We start from the raw sequence: 22,679 nt of genomic DNA, 5'->3' as shown, positions 1-22,679 counted from the left end.
CGTCTCCCTGATCCAAGCAGTTATCCTTGTGTGATTCAAGAATACCAACATCATTTATGTGCCTATGCCTATAGCAGTATTTACTGCTATCAACTGACGTTCATAGATTTCAGTTTAACACTCAATGCAATCATCCCACAGTGACTCACTATAATCTTAAACATTGTGGACATGACCACTTCCCTATGTAACTGGAATCTGGATCTTTTGACTGGTTGACCCCAGTCCATCAAACACCACCACATTAAACACCAGTACTCCCCAGGGCACTCTACATACACTTGTATTTACACTGCTGACTCATGCCTGTGCAGCAAAGTACAGTTTACATCATTAAGTTTGTTGAAGATAACACAGTAGTGGGTCTCATAAACAAGAATAAGTCAGAACAAAGGAAGGAGGTTAAGCAGCTTGCTGATTTGTATTAAAACATTTTTTTCTCAATTTCTTTAAAACCATTAATGATTCCTAATTTCAGCAGGACCTGAGTAGACCACTTCAACCTATTCTTGGAGAAAGCAGCATTTTGTCCATTATATTGAAGCTATATTGAACTGACAGAAAAAAAAAAAAAAACCCAAAATTAAACAATAAAAAAAATAATAAAACGACTAAATCTGTATATTTTTTCCCCCAATGTATAAACAACTTGTTTTTACAATGACCTTGAGAAACTATTAATTGATCTATGAAGTGAGTCTTTAAATTAAGCACACATCCATAAGGTTAAATCTTAAATCCCTTTTTCTTCGATTCACCTCTCTGGTAAACCATAAAATGTTTATATAGAATAACTCAAATGTTTGTTTCTGAAAGGGTTGCAAGCAAACCCTTTTAGAAAGCTAGGAACCCTCATTTATACAAATAATTCTTGAAGAAGGGTTCTACATTCTAGAGGTGGTTGTTAAAAACACTTTTTTGGACACAGATATTTAGAACTAAAAGCTATTAAGGTGTACGTGTTAAAACATCAGCATCCCATGACAACAATTACTTAGCTCACAGTTACAGCTTCACAGCTTACAGTTGGTTAAAAAATCTTAATCAAAATTCTTTTTGACAACTATTAAAATGTATAAACCAATGATTAGGTAAATAATCAACAGTTAATCTGTTTTTACACCATAACAAAATTTCTATAAGTGCAACATTTTTAAAGCAAATATAAGGACCAAATCTACTAATTTCTTTAACACATGAAGTTTGATGCAAGCATTGTAAATGTAAATCATGGTAGAAAGTTTTCTATTTTTCCATGAAAGCCATGTTTAAATAAGGGATTGAATCAGGTGTGATAGGAGATGCTATGGCATTTTAGGACCGTAGTTTGACGTTAAATCAAATTAACTCAAAAGAGAATTCGTTTTATCTTCATCTCCAGGCATTTTTTTGTACTGCTCAGGGTCCCAGTGAATCCAGAATCACATATTGGCAACACTGGTCTCTATGTGGAAGATTCCACCAAGAAATAGTATGCATGAGATAGAACTATATTCAATTCAATTAATTTATATTTGTGTAGCGCTTTTAACAATGAACATTTTCTCAAAGCAGCTTTACACAGAAAATGTGGTAATAAAAAATGAATATGTTCTTTATAAGTGTAAGTCTGTCCCCGATGAGCGAGCCGGTGGCAACTGTGGTAAGGAAAAACTCCCCGAGATGGCATAAGAAAGAAACATTGAGAGGAACCAGACTCAAGAGGGAACCCAGGTACAGTGATGATGATCAGAAGCAAACTGTAGTCCTGAGTCAGTGTAGCAGACTGTTGACATTAACTACAGTCCAAATCCATCCTCAAAGCTCCTGTGAACTATATGCAAATGTTTAATCACATTTATGTGTATGTACTTATGTATATGCAACCAGTCCACATTATGAGAAACCCAGAGAACTCAGAGAACAACCCAAGCTTTTATCTACATAATGATATACAATTTCAAGTTTTTTTCTTTTACTGTGTATTTGCACAACCCTTATTGACTACATGGCCGGTGCTGGACTACCGAATACAAAGTTGTGACTTCAAATCCACATAATTAACTGAAATACTGAAATGAGCTGAACCGTTGAACGGCTGAACTACTGGCTCCTTGAGTGGGGCCTTTAATCCTGATGTGATCAGCTAAATCGGGGGAAATAATGTACAAAAGCACGTGTCAAATAAGAAAATGGAAATGTACACATAAGTGTAACATCTGCAGACATTCTGGACCAATTCAGAAACAGGTTAGCGAATATGTAAATTGATCGAAAGTCTCTGAGCAGAACTGACATTTCATCTCAAGTGTAAACTCTAAAGTGCTGATGAGGAGGAAACTTCGAGAACTGCTATTGCACTCAGTTTCTCTTAACCTTACACATCGTCCCACTTCCTATCTACTATACTTTATGAATATGCTTCTACCACCTACATGCTGCATTTAAGATTTATTGCACTTTTGTCACAGCAGTGTTGCACTTCTGCAGCATGGCAAGAGTTAAACATGCTCCTCCTGTTGTTCGCGGTGCATTGTGGGACAGCAGGCGAATCACAATGGCGGCCAAACTAAATCAACTGAAACTTTTCTGTCTGAGTTGGATCCTCGTTACGATTCTTCCTCTTAAGACATTTACTGACGAAACGGACTTGTCGTGGGATGAAAATGGGTACATTATTTATTGTCCCTGTATGGGTAAGTGCCCATTTGTTCATGAAAAAGACACTTAAAGAAAGGTGTTTGTATTAACACAGGGATTATGTTCAGTTTGGACCTGAATTCAGTTGAATGAAACAGTGGTTTGTGGATGATGTGACAGCCAGAACGGTGCAATGCGTGTCTTTTTGGTCTGATCTCAGGTCGGTTTGGGAACCAGGCGGATCATTTACTCGGATCGTTGGCTTTTGCCAAGATGCTGAACCGGACTTTAGTGGTTCCGCCGTGGATCGTTTACCGGCACCACGCGCCTCCGTACACGAACGTAAGTGACACTACCTGGTGTCTTTCACTCACACAGCTCACAGAGGTTATTGTGCATGGGATTTCTATTATATAACTGACATGACTTATCCTAAAAATGTGGACTGTCTTAAACAACTCCTTAAATAATAATAATAATAATAATAATAATAATAATAATAATAATAATAATAAAAATCTTAGTTTATATTTGAACCAGTCATCTGAGTTTACTGTGTGATGCCAGTAAATTAAAGGCTGAACACAAGAATGCCCAATTTTCACTGTCATCCAGGTATTAGGGAAGTGGTAGCTCAGTAGTTAGTGCTCTGGGTTACTGCTTGGTCCGTGCTTCAAGCCCCAGTGTTGGCAAACTGCCACTCATGGGCCCTTAAGCAAGGCCCTTAAGCCTAGTGCTCTAGGGGCGCTGCATCGTGTTTTAACTTCCTAACATCATAAGGATATGCGAAGAAAGAATTTCACTGTGCTGTAATATACAATGTCTTTCTTTCTTTCTTTCTTTCTTTCTTTCTTTCTTTCTTTCTCTCTCTCTCGCTCTCTCTCTCTTTCTCTCTCTCTCTCTCTCTCTCTCTCTCAAGGAATTGAATCCATATAATGTGTACTAGCCTGTACTATAAATTGTTCATGTAAATGTTTAAATTAAAACCCATTTATACATGTGTCCAATGGAAAACCATCGGTTTGCTGTATTTTCAGTTTGCTTTCTGCTCCCCTGTAACAGGTGCATGTTCCCTACAGTGAATATTTTCAGCTGGAGCCACTAAAGCAGTACCACCGTGTGGTGAGTCTGGAGAACTTCATGGACCATATGGCTCCTACACACTGGCCACCGGGCCGGAGGGTTGCTTACTGCTTTGAATCGGCTGTTCAGCGGAGTTCTGATAAGAAGAGCTGCCCTATGAAGGTGTGACGGGTTTTTGGGCGGGGAAAGTATGTTATACAAGCCTTGGGTTGAATGTTGTTGCTTTATGTAAGTCTTTGCCACCTCTTCATGAGCATTAGATGGTGATTTGAACGAAGAGTAGCTGCTTAAGGTGAAAGGTAGTGTGTTGAAAAGTCCTTGAGTGAATCTTGGTTGTGTGATCCGATCTGTATCTTTGATAAAGAACAATTCTCTCTTGAAAAAAGAATAATACATGATATGGATTATTGCACAATCTATGCCTAAATGCATTGATAAAAATTATTTAGCTTTTTGATGACTAATGTGATAATTGATTAATATTACAACTTTTTGGCTAGATGTATTATAATTTTTGGTAAATGTCTCAGAATATGAATGCACATCTTGCAGCATTAAAGATATAAGGTGTTTTATTTGGTTGTTGAATAGAAAATTGTTTGTAGTTGTAAAGTCCTGCCCTCTACTGGCTTGTTTGACTAATTACATTTTTCTGTATAGGACGGGAATCCATTTGGTCCATTCTGGGACCACATTGGAGTTGAATTTGACCGTTCTGTCCCATTTGTGGGCCTGTATTTCAGCTCCTACTACATTCCACATTGGATTAAAAGGTATGGACATGTTCAGGCTGACTTCCATGATTTTATTGCGCTACTGCAGCTAGATTAAATGGTCACATGATAAATCCATTGCCTTAGGTTTCCCCCAGAGGAGCACCCAGTTCTGGCTCTTGCTGGAGCTCCAGCCCAGTTTCCTGTGATTGAGGAGCACTTGGGCCTGCAGCGCTATGTTGTGTGGAGTAAGATGATGGTGGAGGATGGGGAGAAACACATAAGCACACTGCTTCACAGACCTTATGTGGGGATCCATCTGCGCATTGGATCAGACTGGGTAAGTCAAGTACTTGTGTACCTAACTCCCTGGGAGCCTAAAGTTGCAATAATTCTATATTTGTTTCTCACATTCTTAAATGTCAAGAATTTACATTTTGCTGTATACCTGTGAATATGCAGAATAGTTAATCAGATTAGTGATTAAAAAATCTATTTTTATTTTAATTTTTTTATGTTGCATTTGTCTCTTGTCTTTTCCATTCCATTTAATACTCTCTCGGTATAGACCCCTTACTGATATAGATATTCTAAGTAAGTGAACCGTTTCACCTTATTTTGTTCAGAAATAAGATCTGTTTCATGTGTGTCGAAAATAAAATGCATTCACTCTATAAAATACCTATCCAAGATTTTAGAAAATATCTGACCAATTAGATTTCAAACAAATTCCCAACTCGCATGGGCTTTAAATGGTCGACTTTTGTTGCTTTCTAGTGTTAATATAGGACAAAGGTTGAAAGTAGACACATTCTAGACTTCACCACCAGCGCATTCACGTTTTCTTTATTTCCTCACTACCTCTAGCAAAATGCCTGCAAGATGCTGCAGTCCGGCGATGCAGGTCCCCACTTTATGGCCTCACCTCAGTGTGTGGGTTATGACAGACAAACAGCAGTGCCACTCACCATGACTATGTGTCTGCCTGACCTGAAGGAAATCCTGCGTGCCGTCAAGCTCTGGGTGAAAAATATCAAAGCTCGGTCTGTCTACATTGCCACTGACTCGGAGTCTCACAGTTCTGATATTGAGAAAGTCTTCAAAGGAAAGGTGAACTGATGCCCAATCAAACATTATTTGCTTTGTTAGGTAATGGGTTGATAATTGCCATTCCGAATTCTCATTTTATCATAAATTTCCTGCAAGAATGAACTTGACAAAGCATACAATTACAGAAAGAATTTTAAAACCATATGTAATTCACTAGTCCTCTGATGTTTGTAGTTTGTAGTCTAGATGTTTCCATTTGTAGTTTAATAATGTTACAGAACGTCAAACACGTTCGTTTATTTTATTAGTTATGTAAATGCAGCTTCGAGCAGTTGTTACCTGACCAGCCTCTTTTATTTTCTCTTGTCTGAAGTTACTAAACAGATTGATGTTATTGAGAAATTACAATGAATGACTTCCCAGTAATGGAAAAGCAGCATATTTAAGCATTTACTTTAATTAAGTGCTGATGTTTGAAACTTCATTTAAGGAACATAAACCTCTTCAGAATGCTTTACAATATCTAATCGTTTTTATTGAATTAACTAATTTTGTTGATTTAATGTGGAATGAGACTGCGTTTTTATCCTGTTTAAAACCTAATTTACGCTTTTTCTTTACAGGTAAAGGTGGTCAATGTAAAACCAGATGTGGCTCAGCTTGATTTGTACATTTTGGGCCAAGCTGACCACTTTATTGGCAACTGTGTCTCGTCCTTCTCAGCCTTTGTTAAGCGGGAAAGAGATATCCACGGCAAGTCGTCCTCCTTCTTTGGCATGGACTACCCTGTGAAAAAGAAAAGAAAAGATGAACTTTAGAAACTGTCTTGCACTGAACTGTTTACAAATGTGAAAGCTGACTTTTCTGTGGGATCTCAGGTGTATAGTTTAAAGAAGACTGCGGCGCAGAATGGATTTTAGTGTAGAAGTCACACGAATGTTTCCGTCAATTCTATACTGAAGTGATTTTCAGATTAGAACATTCCATGTTTACCTGTATTGAAAAACAGTACACATTTATATTATTAACAGGATAATGCCTTTCATGCTAATGTCATAATGTCATAAACATGAAAATTCAACAGTATATATAGCTTTAGAAGCTAGCTGACATGCTGTGTGTAATAGTTGTCTTATTGGAAAGTGATCCCCCTTAAGGGGCAGTAAATGATCCTCTAGATGCTAATTATAGTGAAGTGAGGAACCCAAATTAGTCACTTGGTTTGTGCTTAATAACAAACCTGCACACTACAAGGAAGGGATGCAAGGGTTGTAATTATATAATAGAGTTGTATAAGGTAGATGAATATGTTTTTTTGTAAAGAGAATAAATTCTACTTTTAATTTGAACATGTGCATACAAGCCTTTCTATTTTCAATGGGGAAAAAAAATCATGGTGCTTAAAAGGTTACATCATGCATGTTTAAGTTTATAAAAACAAGTGTACATGTAAAGTGTAAATGTCTCTGTCAGGTTGGAGCATCTATACATCATCTCTCTGTCAGTGTGGGTTTCCTTTGGGTTCTACAGTTTCCTCCCACATCTTAAAAATATACTAGAAGCTGGTTTGGCTACACTAAATTGTAGTAGCATGTGTGTACACATGCTGGTCTGCAATGGACTGATGTCCCATTCAGTCCTTGAAGATGAATGAATGAAAAACTATATTCAACATTAACAACCTGTTATAATTTGTGATTGAATATCTCAAATACCCCCAGCTTTTAATGCTTTGTGTTATGCCTGTTACATTGTATTTATTACATGAGCTTACATTACATAGGAGCCTCTTTACTCCTTCCCTTCAGCTTGTGATCAAATCATGATTGGAATTCTGCATATTTTTGTGATTCTAATTATTAGCCTTATATTCTGCATCGACTGACTACAAATCCAAGATCCGTAGGTGCTTTTTAAAACTACCATTTCACATTTCCACATGTTTGCTGTTATAATAACATCTACTCTTCTGGAAGATGTTCCATTACATGTTTAAGTGAGGATTTGTGTTCGTTCAGACACAAGGATGTTAGTAAAGTGAAATACTGTTGGAGGGTGAAGGAGGCATGGGGTGCAGTCAGCTTTCCAATTCTTCCCAAATGTGTTCAATAAGGTTGTGGTAAGAGCTTTGTAGCAAGTCCACTCCACTTCCACTCCATCCCATGGCAACCATATCTTCATGGACCTTACTTTGTCCACCAGGACATTGTCCTTCTGGAACAGGTTTAGTTCAAATTAAGGGAATGTGTAATGCTAACACATTCTACAGCATCCTATACAATTGTGTGCCTCCAACTTTGTGGTAACATTTGGGAAAATAACCACAAATGGCTGGAATTCAAGTGTCCTAATAGTATATATATATATATACCTCTCATTTTCTTTTTATGCCTGCGCTTATGTTTGAAATAAATAAGCATCTCTGTATTTGTAAGGTATTTGCCATTTTTACAACAATATTAACATGAAAGGGACATATGCTGTCTGCCAATTGTAATACATTAAACAAACATTTTGCAAGAGTAAGAGCCAATGTTTGTGACCTATACATTGCAGCACAGTGAAATTCTTTCTTCACATGTCCCATATTGTTAGGAAGCTGGGGTCAGAGCTCAGGGTCAACCATAATACAGTCTGTCTGGAGTAGAGAAAATTAGGGGGCTTCTTCAAGTGCCCAACAGTGGCAGCTCAGATTCTGACAAAAATTAGTAACCAAAAGGCGTTTCCACCATCTTGTATGGTAAAAAAAAAAAATACAAATTCTGGTTAAAAAGTTGCCCGAACATTCCTGAGTTAAAACTTATTTGGGTACATCGTCAAGAAAACAAGTTGGCTCTCAACATTCACCGAATGGAGCCGACTCAAAGTTTCGATTCAAAGAACTGACTCAAAGAGTCGATCAAAGAGCCGACTCATGAGCGATACACATTCTAATACAAACGCTGCAAAACACACACACGGAGCACGAAAAAATGGCTGACGGGGAGAGGGACTGGACATGCAGGTAACGTTAATTATTTGTGTATTAGCGTATTTTTGTTTTCGAAACACTGTGACAGCTATACGACAAGCTGCTGCTGTGTTTAGCGGATGGGGCTAGCTCGGCTAAGTCCCACGGTCGTAAACTAGTGAGTGTTTGCCGTTGCTAGGCCGCTCCAGGGGGAGGTTGCCGGACGCTGGATCCTGATTCATCTTCCAGTGGCTAACCAGATAGCGAGCTAGTTTGTTAGTTACATACATTTGCAAACCCGTTATGTGATTGTTTTTGCTATTTCAAGAGGTGCACAGCTCGTCCGAGATTTATTAACGCTCTAAAGATAACAACAGCCCCGGTGAGTCTTGAACCATCAACTAGAAAAGGCTGCTCCAGCTAGCTTAACATGCTTATGGCAGCCTTTATATGATTCTTAAAATAACCTGTTTAGTTTAATATCGTGATCATTACCTAGAGAATGTGTGTTTTTCTAAATAGATTTGATATAAAGTGTTCATCCAGCACTTTGTAAGAAAATGTAAATGTCGCCATGTTCATTAGCTGGTGGTGTTTGTCGTGTGGGTAGTTTGACTAATTAAAAATTAGTTAAAATGCTCGACCTGAGCAATGTAGGATTTATTTACAATGAATATATAAACAATTATTTAAATATAATTTGTTTTTTTCTTTCATTAGGAGCTTTTTTATTTTTTTTTATTTTAGCCTTGTACAATCCTTTTCCTTAGCTTTCCCTGACTAAACACTACCAAGGATGTGGCCCAATGTAAAATGACTTAACATTTCAGAATAGAACTGACTTAAAATATAATAAAATACCTTTTTTTTTTGGATAATTACAGTGAAATTAGGTGAGCAACTCTTGGGACTATTATAAAGCAAGAATTACAAGGAATACAAATACACCCACTGTGCATTTTATTACGACGACCGTACACCTGCTCCTTCATGCATTCATCAGCTAATAGTTTGGGTGTAAAATCTTTCCAGCCGCTGATCATGGCATGATTGTTGATGTTATATAGGGTAGATTGTGTTTTTCCTTGTGATCTCCAGGGATTTTCACACACAACTGTCTCTCAAATTTATTATAAATTATACGATAAAGATCCAGTGTGCCCAGTTCTCGATTAGAGAGGTCTACAGAGAAACTGGCCAGATTGGATTGAGCTGGCACAAATTCTACATTAACTCCAATAACTTCTCTGTATTATTGCGTTGAGAAGAAAAGCATCTCAGAATGCAAACCATGTTGTGACTCGAGGCAGCTGAGTTACAAAAGCGTGAAATTTTTAGCACGAACATGCACCTGAAAAGAATCTGCAGGAATCAAGATGGACCACAATTTTTTATATGTTATGAATTATTAAGATTGTTAACAACCATTAACAATGGTATTAAGGCCGTTTTAATAGAATGGTCTAGGGCTGCTGCTATTGGTTATTTTAGAGATCGCGTATTCTAACGATTATTTTATCGATTGATTGGATAAGAAGTACTTTTTCTTTATTAAAGAGCAATACTAAATAAGAGAGAAAACAAGAGTGGTCTCTAAAAAACAAGCAAGTAATTTGTTTTTCTTTTAGAATTCTTTGGTGCTGAAAAGAATATCGGTGAAAACTAAACCCATTTAGTGCATTTAATAGCCATCTAACATCAAAATACAATTGTGTTCAAAAAGTCCCTCTGCATCGAGTAAGTTATAAGAAACTATTAGTTTAATGAAACTCATAATTATTCTCTCTCGTTGTCTTGTCTCTGGAAAAGCTGCTTGAAATTTCCCACGCACCAAATCCGTGTATTTATCTCCAGCTTTAAAAACGCGCTCCACTACCTGCTCTACACGGCCACTGTGAAGGGACTTTCTGATCGCTTTTAGAACTGTATATAAATAAAAATAGAAAAATCAATTTCACATAACTTTAAAAACAGTAACGGCACTGTACTGTGTTTTCTTTGTTTTAGTTTGAAATTATCCCAAACTTTCCGCCGTATTCTTTGGCCTGAATCTTCTCCTCGCCCTTCTCTGTATTCTTCCCATTTCTCCATTTGTCGTTCTGCAGCCTGTGTTTACCCGTCCAGAGCGCTCCAGAGTTTAGCGGGCGGTGCGATCGTAATAATGGTCTGTGGAAAACGCATTGCTCCACGTTTAGATAAATGGACTAAACGAAGCACCTTGGCTTAATGAAATTTTGTCATTGAATTACTCAAAGGAATCGTTATTGCCCTAAAATGGTATTTAGTGATTTCCTTGAAATATTATTTATATGAAATTAACCTAAATCAAGCCATATTATCTTTGTATGGAATATGTGAAAGGGTATTCGTTTTTGTGAGGAAGTGACAACTTTGGTCCTAGGAATTTTCTGGTTAGCTAATGAGGACGTCCAAGGCAGGAGATGGCTTATACGTGTTGATTGTCACACATCATTGCAATACTTATATACACAATTATAAATTTTATGATAAAAAATGTCAAATTAAAACTACGACCATGTAGTTCATGATCTTTCAGGTATGAAATGAAAGTGTATTTTTACGCTTCACCACTAGAGGCAGACATAAAATTTATCAAATAATTGACATCACTGCACTGTTCTCTATCAAGAGTATAAAAGGCCAGAACACTGAGCAGCAGTCGTTTTCAGCGCTGGTCACTGGGCACACGTAACCTACCGAACAGCAGCTTGCAACTGACAGCAAGAATCACACACGATCAATTCTAAACTCAGTAAAGTTGAAGTGTTCTGAATCCTGTACCGTGTTTTTACTGACACACTGGGGCGAGTACAATCTCCTGATCAGCGGACACCAGATAGTGAAATCCCTTACAATTGGTCCTTCGAGCTAGATAGGAAACCTTCCTAACAGAAAGTGTTTAAATTTCTGGATTGGATTGCAGCTGTGAAGGTTAAATACTGACCAGCAGCTCGAGGTTATCTACTGTTATCTAAAACCAACAACACGTGACAATTATAATTTAATATTAATTACATGAAAACACACGTCAGCCAGCATTGAATTGCACGCACCTTCTTGTTTACTCGTGACCACACACAGGCCAAATGGAGCATTCAAACCCTCTCACACACTGTTCCACCACAACCAGGCTACACACTTCACCTAGTCTAACCTCAAACATTTCACACGAAATAATTTTGTATGCAAAAAGTTATGGTGCAACACGATTCATTTTGTAACGCACGTGGTGTTACACGCTAGCTTCACTGTTCTTACCTCGCATGCGAGTTGGTGGGTTCTTGAATTTGTTAACCACTGTAGTTAGGACACTGACAAGGAGCTCGGGGGATCACAACACCTGGTTTATTGAACATCGGGAGGCAAAACTTGTACATTAGCTACAGCAGATTAAACATTGTGTATAAAATTAGATTAGCAAACAAAAAACTGCAAAAAAAAACAAAACACTACATTACCACCATTTGTCTCATGGGTTAAAATTTGTCTTTTTTTACTACAAAAAACATTTAATAATCAAAAAGGGTCATTTTGTTCATGTTTCTTGAATATTGCTGAACTGTGCATTGTACCATCAGGTCATTCTCTAAGTAGGCCACGAGTGCAGAATGATGGCAGAGAAAAAGGAATATATTCCCTTCTAACATGGTATTTTTAGAGTTGCTCTGGATAAGGGCGTCTACTAAATATAGTAAATGTAAATGAATACGAACAGATTTTCAGTATTTATGGTTCATTTTTGAGTATTTGGCAACTCAGCGATCTTTAAAATTCTGCTTACGGTTGTGTTTGTATAGTCTGCTGCTTTCCAGGTTACTGCAGAACTAGATTGAAGGGACATTATTTGAAAATAGCATTCTGTTCTCATTGCAGGTTCTGATGCTGACCGTGCCATCACTGTGACGTAATATTGCACGCAGTCAATTTGATGTCACCAAGTGTAGCAAGTTGGCAGTAGGAGCAATCATGTCCAGAAGCAAGAGCTCAGAGTCTGTGAAGGTTGTGGTGCGGTGTCGACCCATGAATGACAAAGAGCGTGCTGCAAACTTTGAAAGGGTGGTCTCCATAGACGTAAAGCTCGGCCAGATTATAGTGCGTAATCCGAGAAGCGGGTACACCCATGAACACCCCAAGGTTTTCACTTTCGACTCCGTGTATGACTGGAACTCGAAGCAGGTTGACCTCTATGATGAGACGTTCAGGCCATTGGTGGATTCAGTATTGCTGGGCTTTAATGGTACTATCTTTGCTTATGGACAGACAGGTACAGGAAAAACTTTCACAATGGAAGGGGTGCGCAATGATCCAGAAAAAAGAGGAGTCATTCCCAACTCTTTTGAGCACATTTTCACACACATATCCAGATCACAGAACCAGCAGTATCTGGTCAGGGCATCCTACCTGGAGATCTACCAGGAGGAGATCAGGGATCTGTTAGCCAAGGACCAGTCTTGTCGCTTGGAGCTGAAGGAGAGACCTGATACAGGTGTTTATGTCAAAGACCTTTCTTCATTTGTCACCAAGAGTGTCTGGGAGATTGAGCATGTTATGAATGTTGGAAACCAGAACCGTTCGGTTGGCTCAACTAACATGAATGAGCACAGTTCCCGTTCCCATGCCATATTTGTTATCACTATCGAGTGCAGTGAGTTGGGTCCAGATGAAGAAAACCACATCCGTGTTGGAAAACTTAATTTGGTTGACCTGGCAGGAAGTGAAAGGCAGACAAAAACAGGTGCGCAAGGAGAACGACTGAAAGAGGCCACCAAAATCAACCTCTCCCTGTCCGCTTTAGGTAACGTGATTTCTGCTTTAGTGGATGGCAAAAGCACTCACATTCCATACCGAGATTCCAAGCTCACGCGTCTGCTTCAGGACTCGCTGGGAGGTAATGCGCGAACTGTCATGGTGGCCAACATTGGTCCAGCTTCCTACAATGTAGAGGAGACCCTTACAACACTGCGCTACTCAAACCGTGCCAAAAACATCAAGAACAAACCTCGCATCAATGAGGACCCCAAGGATGCCCTTCTACGAGAGTTTCAAGAGGAGATCGCTCGTCTGAAGCAGCAGTTGGAGAAAAGATCTGGGGAGAAGAAGAAGAAAAGGCGGAAGAGGCGGGTTGGGGAGGGTGGAGATGAACTGGATGATGATGTGGAAGACGACGAGGAAGACGATGATTATGAGGTACGGGTAGATGGGGATAAGAACATAGCTGATTATTGGCGGGAGCAGCAGGAGAAGCTAGAGAAGGAAAAGAATGCCATTCTAGAGGACCACAGCCTGGTGGCAGAGGAGAAGCAGAGACTGCTCATGGAGAAAGAGAAAAAGATGGATGATCTACATCGGGAAAAGGAGGCATCAGAGATGCTGGCAGCTAAAGTCAAGGTAACTTGATAAATGCCAGCCATGTCCATTATCTTACTCCATTGATTTGGCAGAAACCAGGATTATTATTTAGGCTGTAATATTTTTCAAAACTCTTTTGCTTTTACCCTAAGGCTATGGAGAGCAAGCTGTTGGTTGGAGGGAAGAACATTGTTGACCACACTAATGAGCAACAGAGAATTCTGGTGCAGAAAAGGCAGGAAATTGCTGAACAGGTAAAGCTACCAGAAACAATTACCATGTGACAATGCATCATGATTTTGAATAAACATCATTATTAATTATAATAGTATGTATCATTACAACATATGTATCATTACAATAATATGTATCATTACAACATATTGGATTTTTTTTTTCCACCCATTCTTTTATTTATTTGTTTTTGTGTTTGCTCCTGTGTGTGTGTGTGTGTGTGTGAGTAGAAAAGGCGTGAAAGGGAGATGCAGCAAGAGGTGGAGTGTCGTGATGAAGAAACTCTGGAGCTGAAAGAAACATACAGCTCATTGCAACAGGAAGTTGATATAAAGACCAAGAAACTGAAAAAGGTACAGCAACATGTAATTGTTTTCACAGTCCATTGGTCTTCAAATCAACTTATCAAACATTTTCCGCTACGCAGCTGCTGTTTAACAGTGCAGTGGGAGATGGGAGAGGTGTGAGCCCCCTGCTGGGCAAACAATTCACATCTCGCCACAATAACTTGTACGGACATAAAATGGACAGAACTAGAGCTTTTTTTTTTTTTTGATAGTCAAACACAGTATACATCTGCCACAACCAAATTATAACATGAAAACCTAGTAGGCTAGGCAAAGAAAGAAATGCTGCCTATTCTTTGTGTCTAATTTTATGAGTCATTAACCACTACTGTGGCATGTGACGACGACTTCTTTCAGCTGCTCCAATTAGGGGTCAACACAGCGGATCATCCGTCTCCATACTACTCTGTCCTCTACATCTGCCTCTTTCAAACCAACTACCTGCATGTCTTTCCTCACCACATACATAAACCTTCTTCTTGCCCTTCCTCTTTTCCTCCTTCCTAGTGTCTCCATCCTCAGCATTCTTCTACCAGTATACCCCATGTCTCTACTCTGCACATGTCCAAACCATCTCAGTCGGTCCTACTGAGGCATGTGACTAATCACTAATAAATTTAATGCTGAACACCGGTATCTTGGGTAAAAACAGTTCAATATGGATTGGCAGCTCTACATGTGAATAAATATGTACAACATAATCAGGTTCCCTATTCAGTTACATTCCCTGGAAGGGGCACATGTGTTTGCCATGAAACTGACACTATAGTTCTTCTGGTACTGGTAAAAGTGTATTAGGCACAGCAGTTTGCTGAAACACAATTGACCCGGTGCCACACAAACTGCCGTAACAGTAAAGCATTAGAATTACAGCTGTGCTGAGAATGATCCATCCTGCAAATAATATATAGTTTCCCCCTTTCCAGAGATGAATGGGGAATGCACGGTGCCAGGAAAATAATGTAAATAGCAACAGACAGCAATTACACTTAGAACCGAGCACCCAGACAACATGATGCACATTGTATCGAGCTTAGTGCATATTGGATTGGTGCTGCATTTGCCATAAAAGCATTCACAAAATGTTGATGATGGCCATTTAATTCTGCAAGTATGAATATTATTATTAGCACGAATCTGTTCGAGATTGCGTCCGCTTGATTAGTTGCTGCAGGTTGAACTGTTATTGAGCATCAGATTAGACAATATCAATTACGCGAGTGCATGTTTTTAAGTTCAACCGAAAGTCTTCCAATTTTTCAGGCCATTTGTCCTTAGAAACTCCCGCTTCCTCTTTCATGTCCATCCATGACCATGCCAGAACAACTGATTATTCTCTGTAAGAATGCATATATTCTTGTATTGATGTACATTTCCTCAACTAGCTCTTTGCCAAGCTACAAGCAGTGAAGGCAGAGATCCATGATGTCCAGGAGGAACATATTAAAGAGAGACAAGAACTGGAACAGACACAAAACGAATTGACCAGAGAACTCAAACTGAAGTAGGAGCGCTTTCACATCTCTTTTCTATTTTTCTATACTGATGTAAACAGTTTCATTTGTTTCACTCTTTAATGGTTTGTCTATTGTGTACAGATTTTGTGTCACAGTTCCAATATTTGCAACACCTAGCATTTTTCTCTTTTTAGATTCCCCAAAAAGTCTTTTTTTTTTTTTTTTTTTTAAGTGAATCTGTTAGTTTCATACACTAACAATTTTTCCATGGACCCTGTCAATGGCATAACTAAACACAAGAACATGCATATCATATTAAAATGAAAACTCGACTCACCATAATGCAGAATTAGAGGGCACTGAATTTATCAACGCATAGAATAATTTTAACACCCTGCAGACCACTAAGTTGGAAATAAAATAAAAATAAGAGTTTATTTTTTTCAGTGTGGCCTGGTACCAAATGATGCATGGTCCTTTACTGGTTCCCAGCTTAGTGGTTGGGGACCCATGACTTAGACAATGCTGTGAGGGTGATTGTTTGGAATTATGAGGTCTTTCTTTTTATTATTATAAACTCAGTGTTGCTTTGTTGTTATTGTGGGTTGTTATTTTGTCATTATTTTAAAATCAGGCCTGAAGATTTCCGTTCATTAACCATAAGATTTGCTTGTTCCTCTTGCTGAAAGCTTAAGTTGAAATGTTTTCCTCTGGTTTGTTTATATAAGACATTTGATCATCGAGAACTTCATTCCTTTGGAGGAGAAGAATAAGATCGTTTTGAGGGCAACCTTTGATGAGGAGGATGACACCTGGAAAATGAAACCCATTACACGTGTTCAAGAGTATGTAATTATGTGTATATGCAAACGAGCACAGCTGTAGTAGGACAATTCTTTAGATGATTGCAGTGTACTGTGCACGTTCATCTACAAGAGTGTTGCTTGTACTCTCAATTTAAATAAAATTTCAGCTTTACTTGCGTGTTTACACCCATCAGGCATAACATTATGACCACCTGCCTAATATTGTGTTGGTTCTGCCTTTGGACTCTACAATACCCCTGAAGGTGTGCTGTGGTATCTGACACCAAGATGTTAGCAGCAGATCCTTTAAGTCCTGTAAGTTGTGAGGTGGGGCCTCCATGGATCAGACTTTTGTCCAGCACATCCCACAGATGCTCGTTTGGATTGAGATCTGGGGAATTTGGAGGCCAATCAACACCTAAAACTCGTTGTGTTCCTCAATCCATTCCTGAACCATTTTTGCTTTGTGGCATGGTGCATCCTGACTGGTCTGTGGCTACGCAGCCCCATACGCAAAAAACTGCACTTTCTATCGAACCAGCAGTAACTTCTTGAGCAATTTGAGCTACAGCAGCTCGTCTGTTGGATCGGAATACACGGGCCATCCTTCGCTCCCCACATGCATCAGTGTGCCTTGGTCGCCCTGACCCTGTCGCTGCTTCACCACTCTTTCTTCTTTGGACCACTTTTGATAGATACTGACCGCTGCAGACTGGGAACAGCCCCCAAGAGCTACAGTTATTGGAGATGCTCTGACCCTGCAGTATAGCCATCACAATTTGGTCCTTGTTAAACTTGCCCAAATCCTTATGCTTGCCCATTTCTCCTCCTTTTAACACAACAACTTTGAGGACAAAATGTTCACTTGCTGCCTAATATATGCCCAGTAGAGCAATGATGGAGATGATCAGTGTTCTTCACTTCATCTGTCAGTGGTCATAATGTTATATCTGTTTAGTGTATAGGAGTTTGAGAATAACAAATCTATATATAATAACATTTATGAATATTATCAATTGTTAGTGTAATTCTATTTAAAAAGCACATTAATTGCACAAAAATCCCCCCCCCCCTTCTCTCCCTCCCTCCCCCTGCTCTCTATTGTTCAGTGCTCAGCAGATGATGACAAGGCCAGTGTCTGCGGTGGGATACAGGAGGCCGCTGAGTCAACATGCCATGGCCATGATGCACACAGATCCCAGATACAGGGTGAGTCTACACCAGGATAGAACACATTCATAGTGTTAGCATTATAACAGGAAGAACTAGACTGTTGTTAATGGAGGCCTCGCTTTGTTAAAGCAAACAAATAAATAAATAAACGGCTCTGTAACTTCCAGCTTATTGCCCCACTTTATATCACAGGCCGATAATATCCTGATGCTGAGGCTTGACTACTTTACACGCACCACTAAAGAGTACGAGGAACCCATGATCGCACCAAAAGTGGCTGCAGCTTTAGAAGACGCACTGAGGGAGGAGGATGACATCCAAGTGGATGCTTCAGCCTTGGCCCATGCTGGATTTAACAAGAAACCAAAACCAAGGTGAGAACCCTTAACTCTCTCTTCATTGTTTCTTAGTTTATCCGAAATGGCGACGTTCACGCAGTGTAAATGCTACTTTGTAGTCCTGTCTGAAGCAGTGCACCGATTCTTAGTGTGATGATTTAGTTCAAGCAGGTGGAACGGCTACTCACTGCCACAAGAGGGCAGCCGCACTCGTTTTTGCTTTAACTCTCACTGGTTATTAAGTTGTCCCTCAGATTTATGATCTAAAATCTGAAAGTGCCATATCTAGATAACACTTAATTTCCCAATTAAAATTCTATAATGCACCATAACAGTGCGTCTTGGCTTTCAGAGGAAACCAATGCGCTGTTGGGTGATGACACGTGATGTAAAGAGCAACAACCATTTCATAATAAACAGTGGAGAAGCATGTTCATACAAAAGCATTTATTCAGAGCACTAATTAGAATTATCTTAGGTGCACCGATCAGATTTATAAAAAGCTGAATTGAATTTTCAAACCATGGAATATTGGAGATTTTAAGACCAGAATCCATGATAAAGATAAAAGCTCTAGCAAAGAATGCAAACAGTGTAAATAATGGCACAGACTTAATGTAGACTGCATCATTATTTATTCATGTGGATACACTATGTGTGTGTATACACTCACCCAAAACATTAACAGGAATACCTACAGTGCCTTGCGAAAGTATTCGGCCCCCTTGAACTTTGCCACATTTCAGGCTTCAAACATAAAGATAATGAAACTGTAATTTTTTGTGAAGAATCAACAACAAGTGGGACACAATCATGAAGTGGAACGAAATTTATTGGATATTTCAAACTTTTTTAACAAATAAGAAACTGAAAAATTGGGTGTGCAAAATTATTTAGCCCCCTTACTTTCAGTGCAGCAAACTCTCTCCAGAAGTTCAGTGAGGATCTCTGAATGATCCAATGTTGACCTAAATGACTAATGATGATAAATAGAATCCACCTGTGTGTAATCAAGTCTCCGTATAAATGCACCTGCACTGTGATAGTCTCAGAGGTTCGTTTAAAGCGCAGAGAGCATCATAAAGAACAAGGAACACACCAGGCAGGTCTGAGATACTGTTGTGAAGAAGTTTAAAGCCGGAATTTGGATACAAAAAGATTTCCCAAGCTTTAAACATCCCAAGGAGCACTGTGCAAGCGATAATATTGAAATGGAAGGAGTATCAGACCACTGCAAATCTACCAAGACCTGGCCGTCCCTCTAAACTTTCAGCTCATACAAGGAGAAGACTGATCAGAGATGCAGCCAAGAGGCCCATGATCACTCTGGATGAACTGCAGAGATCTACAGCTGAGGTGGGAGACTCTGTCCATAGGACAACAATCAGTCGTATACTGCACAAATCTGGCCTTTATGGAAGAGTGGCAAGAAGAAAGCCATTTCTTAAAGATATCCATAAAAAGTGTCGTTTAAAGTTTGCCACAAGCCACCTGGGAGACACATCAAACGTGGAAGAAGGTGCTCTGGTCAGATGAAACCAAAATCGAACTTTTTGGCAACAATGCAAAACGTTATGTTTGGCGTAAAAGCAACACAGCTCATCACCCTGAACACACCATCCCCACTGTCAAACATGGTGGTGGCAGTATCATGGTTTGGGCCTGCTTTTCTTCAGCAGGGACAGGGAAGATGGTTAAAATTGATGGGAAGATGGATGGAGCCAAATACAGGACCATTCTGGAAGAAAACCTGATGGAGTCTGCAAAAGACCTGAGACTGGGACGGAGATTTGTCTTCCAACAAGACAATGATCCAAAACATAAAGCAAAATCTACAATGGAATGGTCCACAAATAAACATATCCAGGTGTTAGAATGGCCAAGTCAAAGTCCAGACCTGAATCCAATCGAGAATCTGTGGAAAGAACTGAAAACTGCTGTTCACAAATGCTCTCCATCCAACCTCACTGAGCTCGAGCTGTTTTGCAAGGAGGAATGGGCTTTCTTTATATCTTTATGTTTGAAGCCTGAAATGTGGCAAAAGGTCGGAAAGTTCAAGGGGGCCGAATACTTTCACAAGGCACTGTATATGCATGCAAGTAGCTATCATCATGCAATTATCTAATCAGCAATCGTGTGGAGAATATACTTAAACCAGCCAGACTGATGCCAACTACAATGGCGCAGTTTAATTCAGAGATGTTCTTTCCCCATGTTTGATGTGAGCGTTCACTGAAGCTCTCGATGTGTATCTGCATGATTTGATGCACTGCACTGCTGCCACATGATTGGCTGGTTGGGTATCTTCATAAATAAGTAGATGTACATGTGTTCCTGTGTGTAGTTATTTTACATAATGTATTTTAATCCTTTCTATTTCTCTTTTTTTTTATTTCTCTCCTGCCCCGATCCCTTCTTTTCCAGCCGTCCCAAAACAGGCAAGAAGGCGAGCACCCCTACGTCAGCTCAAAGCCCATCCAGCTCAGGATCTCCACTTTACCCACAGTCTCGTGGCCTTGTGCCCAAATAACACTTCTAAATCCTTACTCCTTCACCAGATTCTTTAGCCCTGTAGACACGCCTTGCGCTATTTGACCCTGCTCTGTAACAACAATCTGAAGGTTGCTTTTAATAAAATTTTCAGGTTACGAAATGTATACTTTTAAAATGTATACATTAAATGAGAAGGCTGACCATGATATGACTTCTCATCACCAAAAAAAAAAAAAAAATTTTTTTTAAATGCTGCTTGCTGGTTTAAAACAATTAAAAGTGCAATCACAAATGGAATTATAAAAAAATAAATAACAAAACAGCATTTCTGAATAGGATGACTGAACATTTTTTTTTTACATTGGTGTTTAGAATTGTGTTGCTGTTTTATTTAAGATGTGAAGAAAAAAAAAAGAGTAAAATCCTACATCCTCTTTCTGTTCTTATGGCGCATTGGCACAAGTTGGACCACAGTTGGCAAGAACTCCATTGTATGTACATATGTTGTATTTAGGTAGGTAGGTTTTCTTTTTTTTTTGTAGGTTTAACAAATTGGAAAGGTCACTTGAGAATTTCAGTGGGTGGGAGCGAGCGAATATGTGCTGTAGTGTTATCTACTGTGTAAGAGAGCGAAAGAGCACACTACATCCCATGTCCAGTTGCTAGCAGCACCTGCATTCTTCCTCTCATTCCTTTAACGAGAACCAAGTATGCGAGGAGAGGGGAAGGGTCAGGGAGTGGGTCTGGATTGGACTGATGTTCATTAGAGCTGTAATGCTGTTCTATTCGGGTCACCCAAGTTGGAAGGATTGGAGTGGGGAACACAGCAGGCCAACACACAGTGAATAATCAGGGTTCCAAGGTGCCTTACCTTCTCTTTTTACATAGAAAACAACAAAAGAAGAGACTTTTGATTTTCACTCACACAGTTTAAATCTAAAGTCAAGCACCAGTTCAGTGAAGCAACAATGGAGTGCAAGTTTGTACCGTCACGGTTCTTTCGAAATATCACTGTGCTTTCCACTCCAGGGCATCTGTAGATGGTACGTGACTTCATTTTGTCTTGCAAAAGCCCCTGTTTATAGATCATTTAAAACGCATTCTTTGCGTTCTCAGCATCCGCATCTCAGTATTATGTGATGCTGGGAGAATGGGGGGGAACCCCACCACAAATACCACTGCAATATGCTCCTTACCCCACCCTCTGCCTTATCAATAAGGGTGACACCACTGCTTGCTGCTACTGTAGGGTATAAAAACCCATTTATAAAGTGTGTACTTATATATGTAGAAATGTCAGTACATAATTTTCTTCTATACTGTTGAACTAAAATGGCAACAAAAAAAAAGATGAATAATCATATAGCGACATTTAAAAACGCTACTCTATCGTACTGAACCTGTCTGTTTTATATTCAACCAGCTATAGATCCCTTTTTGTGTTTCTTTGGCATAGAATGTAATGTTAATCTTAAAATATTTAGCATTATTTAATGTTGTGTACATTTATATTTTTGCATTAAGGATTTTAAGAGGCTATTTCATGTTGTCTTGTTCACGTGATGTCTTCTGAATGAACGTCTTGATGCATCTTCACTTGTGGCAGTGTTTAGCTTCTTCTCAACATTGTGTTGTTTTGTTGATTCCAAACACGATTAACAGGAAAGCCGTTTCGCCAAACCAAATAGGAAACACTTTTTGTTTTTTGAAGAAAAAAAAAGCACTAATGAAAATGCACATCCTTTATCTCATGTAATTCCTCCAGTAATATAAATCAAAATCTGAACCAGAACCCAGCTTTGTCTTCCTTTTTTTTAGACTATAAAACCAAAATAAATATTTAACATTAATGCACTGATTTTTACCATTAATGAGTGGAAAAAATTTCTTAGTGTCTTTTACCTGCTGAAATTCTCTTTGAATTAAAGCGATAATCTTCTTAATGCTGATACACTGTGAATTTATGTTTTTTTTTTTGTTGTTGTTGGCTGATTAATACTTTGTACATAATGAGCACATGTCCAGTGGAGTTGCACAAACCCCCTA

At 39.0% G+C, this 22,679-nt stretch overlaps 2 protein-coding genes across 3 annotated transcripts; both read left to right on the top strand.

Annotated features, from left to right (window-relative positions):
- The first annotated feature begins 2,491 nt into the window (after positions 1-2,491).
- On the top strand, positions 2,492-6,814 carry pofut1 (protein O-fucosyltransferase 1). The gene is made up of 7 exons (XM_083521200.1): positions 2,492-2,675; positions 2,840-2,961; positions 3,682-3,864; positions 4,363-4,475; positions 4,563-4,755; positions 5,283-5,525; positions 6,089-6,814. Exons 1-7 carry the CDS (start codon positions 2,537-2,539, stop codon positions 6,281-6,283), a joined length of 1,188 nt encoding a protein of 395 aa, XP_083377326.1. The 5' UTR covers positions 2,492-2,536; the 3' UTR covers positions 6,284-6,814.
- A 1,522-nt stretch (positions 6,815-8,336) lies between these two features.
- kif3b (kinesin family member 3B) lies at positions 8,337-21,794 on the top strand. Of its 2 annotated transcripts, none has more exons than XM_083570158.1 (9): positions 8,337-8,469; positions 12,310-13,824; positions 13,938-14,039; positions 14,250-14,372; positions 15,752-15,870; positions 16,552-16,668; positions 17,739-17,838; positions 17,995-18,176; positions 20,565-21,794. In XM_083570158.1, exons 2-9 carry the CDS (start codon positions 12,403-12,405, stop codon positions 20,668-20,670), a joined length of 2,271 nt encoding a protein of 756 aa, XP_083426284.1. In that variant the 5' UTR covers positions 8,337-8,469; positions 12,310-12,402; the 3' UTR covers positions 20,671-21,794. The 2 variants fall into 2 exon arrangements, with proteins under 2 accessions (XP_083426284.1, XP_083426285.1); XM_083570159.1 differs by having other exon boundaries at positions 8,365-8,797.
- The last annotated feature ends 885 nt before the right edge of the window (positions 21,795-22,679 follow it).

This window comes from Silurus aristotelis, assembly GCF_946808225.1.
Source record: "Silurus aristotelis genome assembly, chromosome: 19".
Taxonomy (NCBI): Eukaryota; Metazoa; Chordata; class Actinopteri; order Siluriformes; family Siluridae; genus Silurus; species Silurus aristotelis.
The sequence above is the reverse complement of the archived record's forward strand: the minus strand, read 5'-3'. Positions and strand labels throughout refer to the sequence as shown.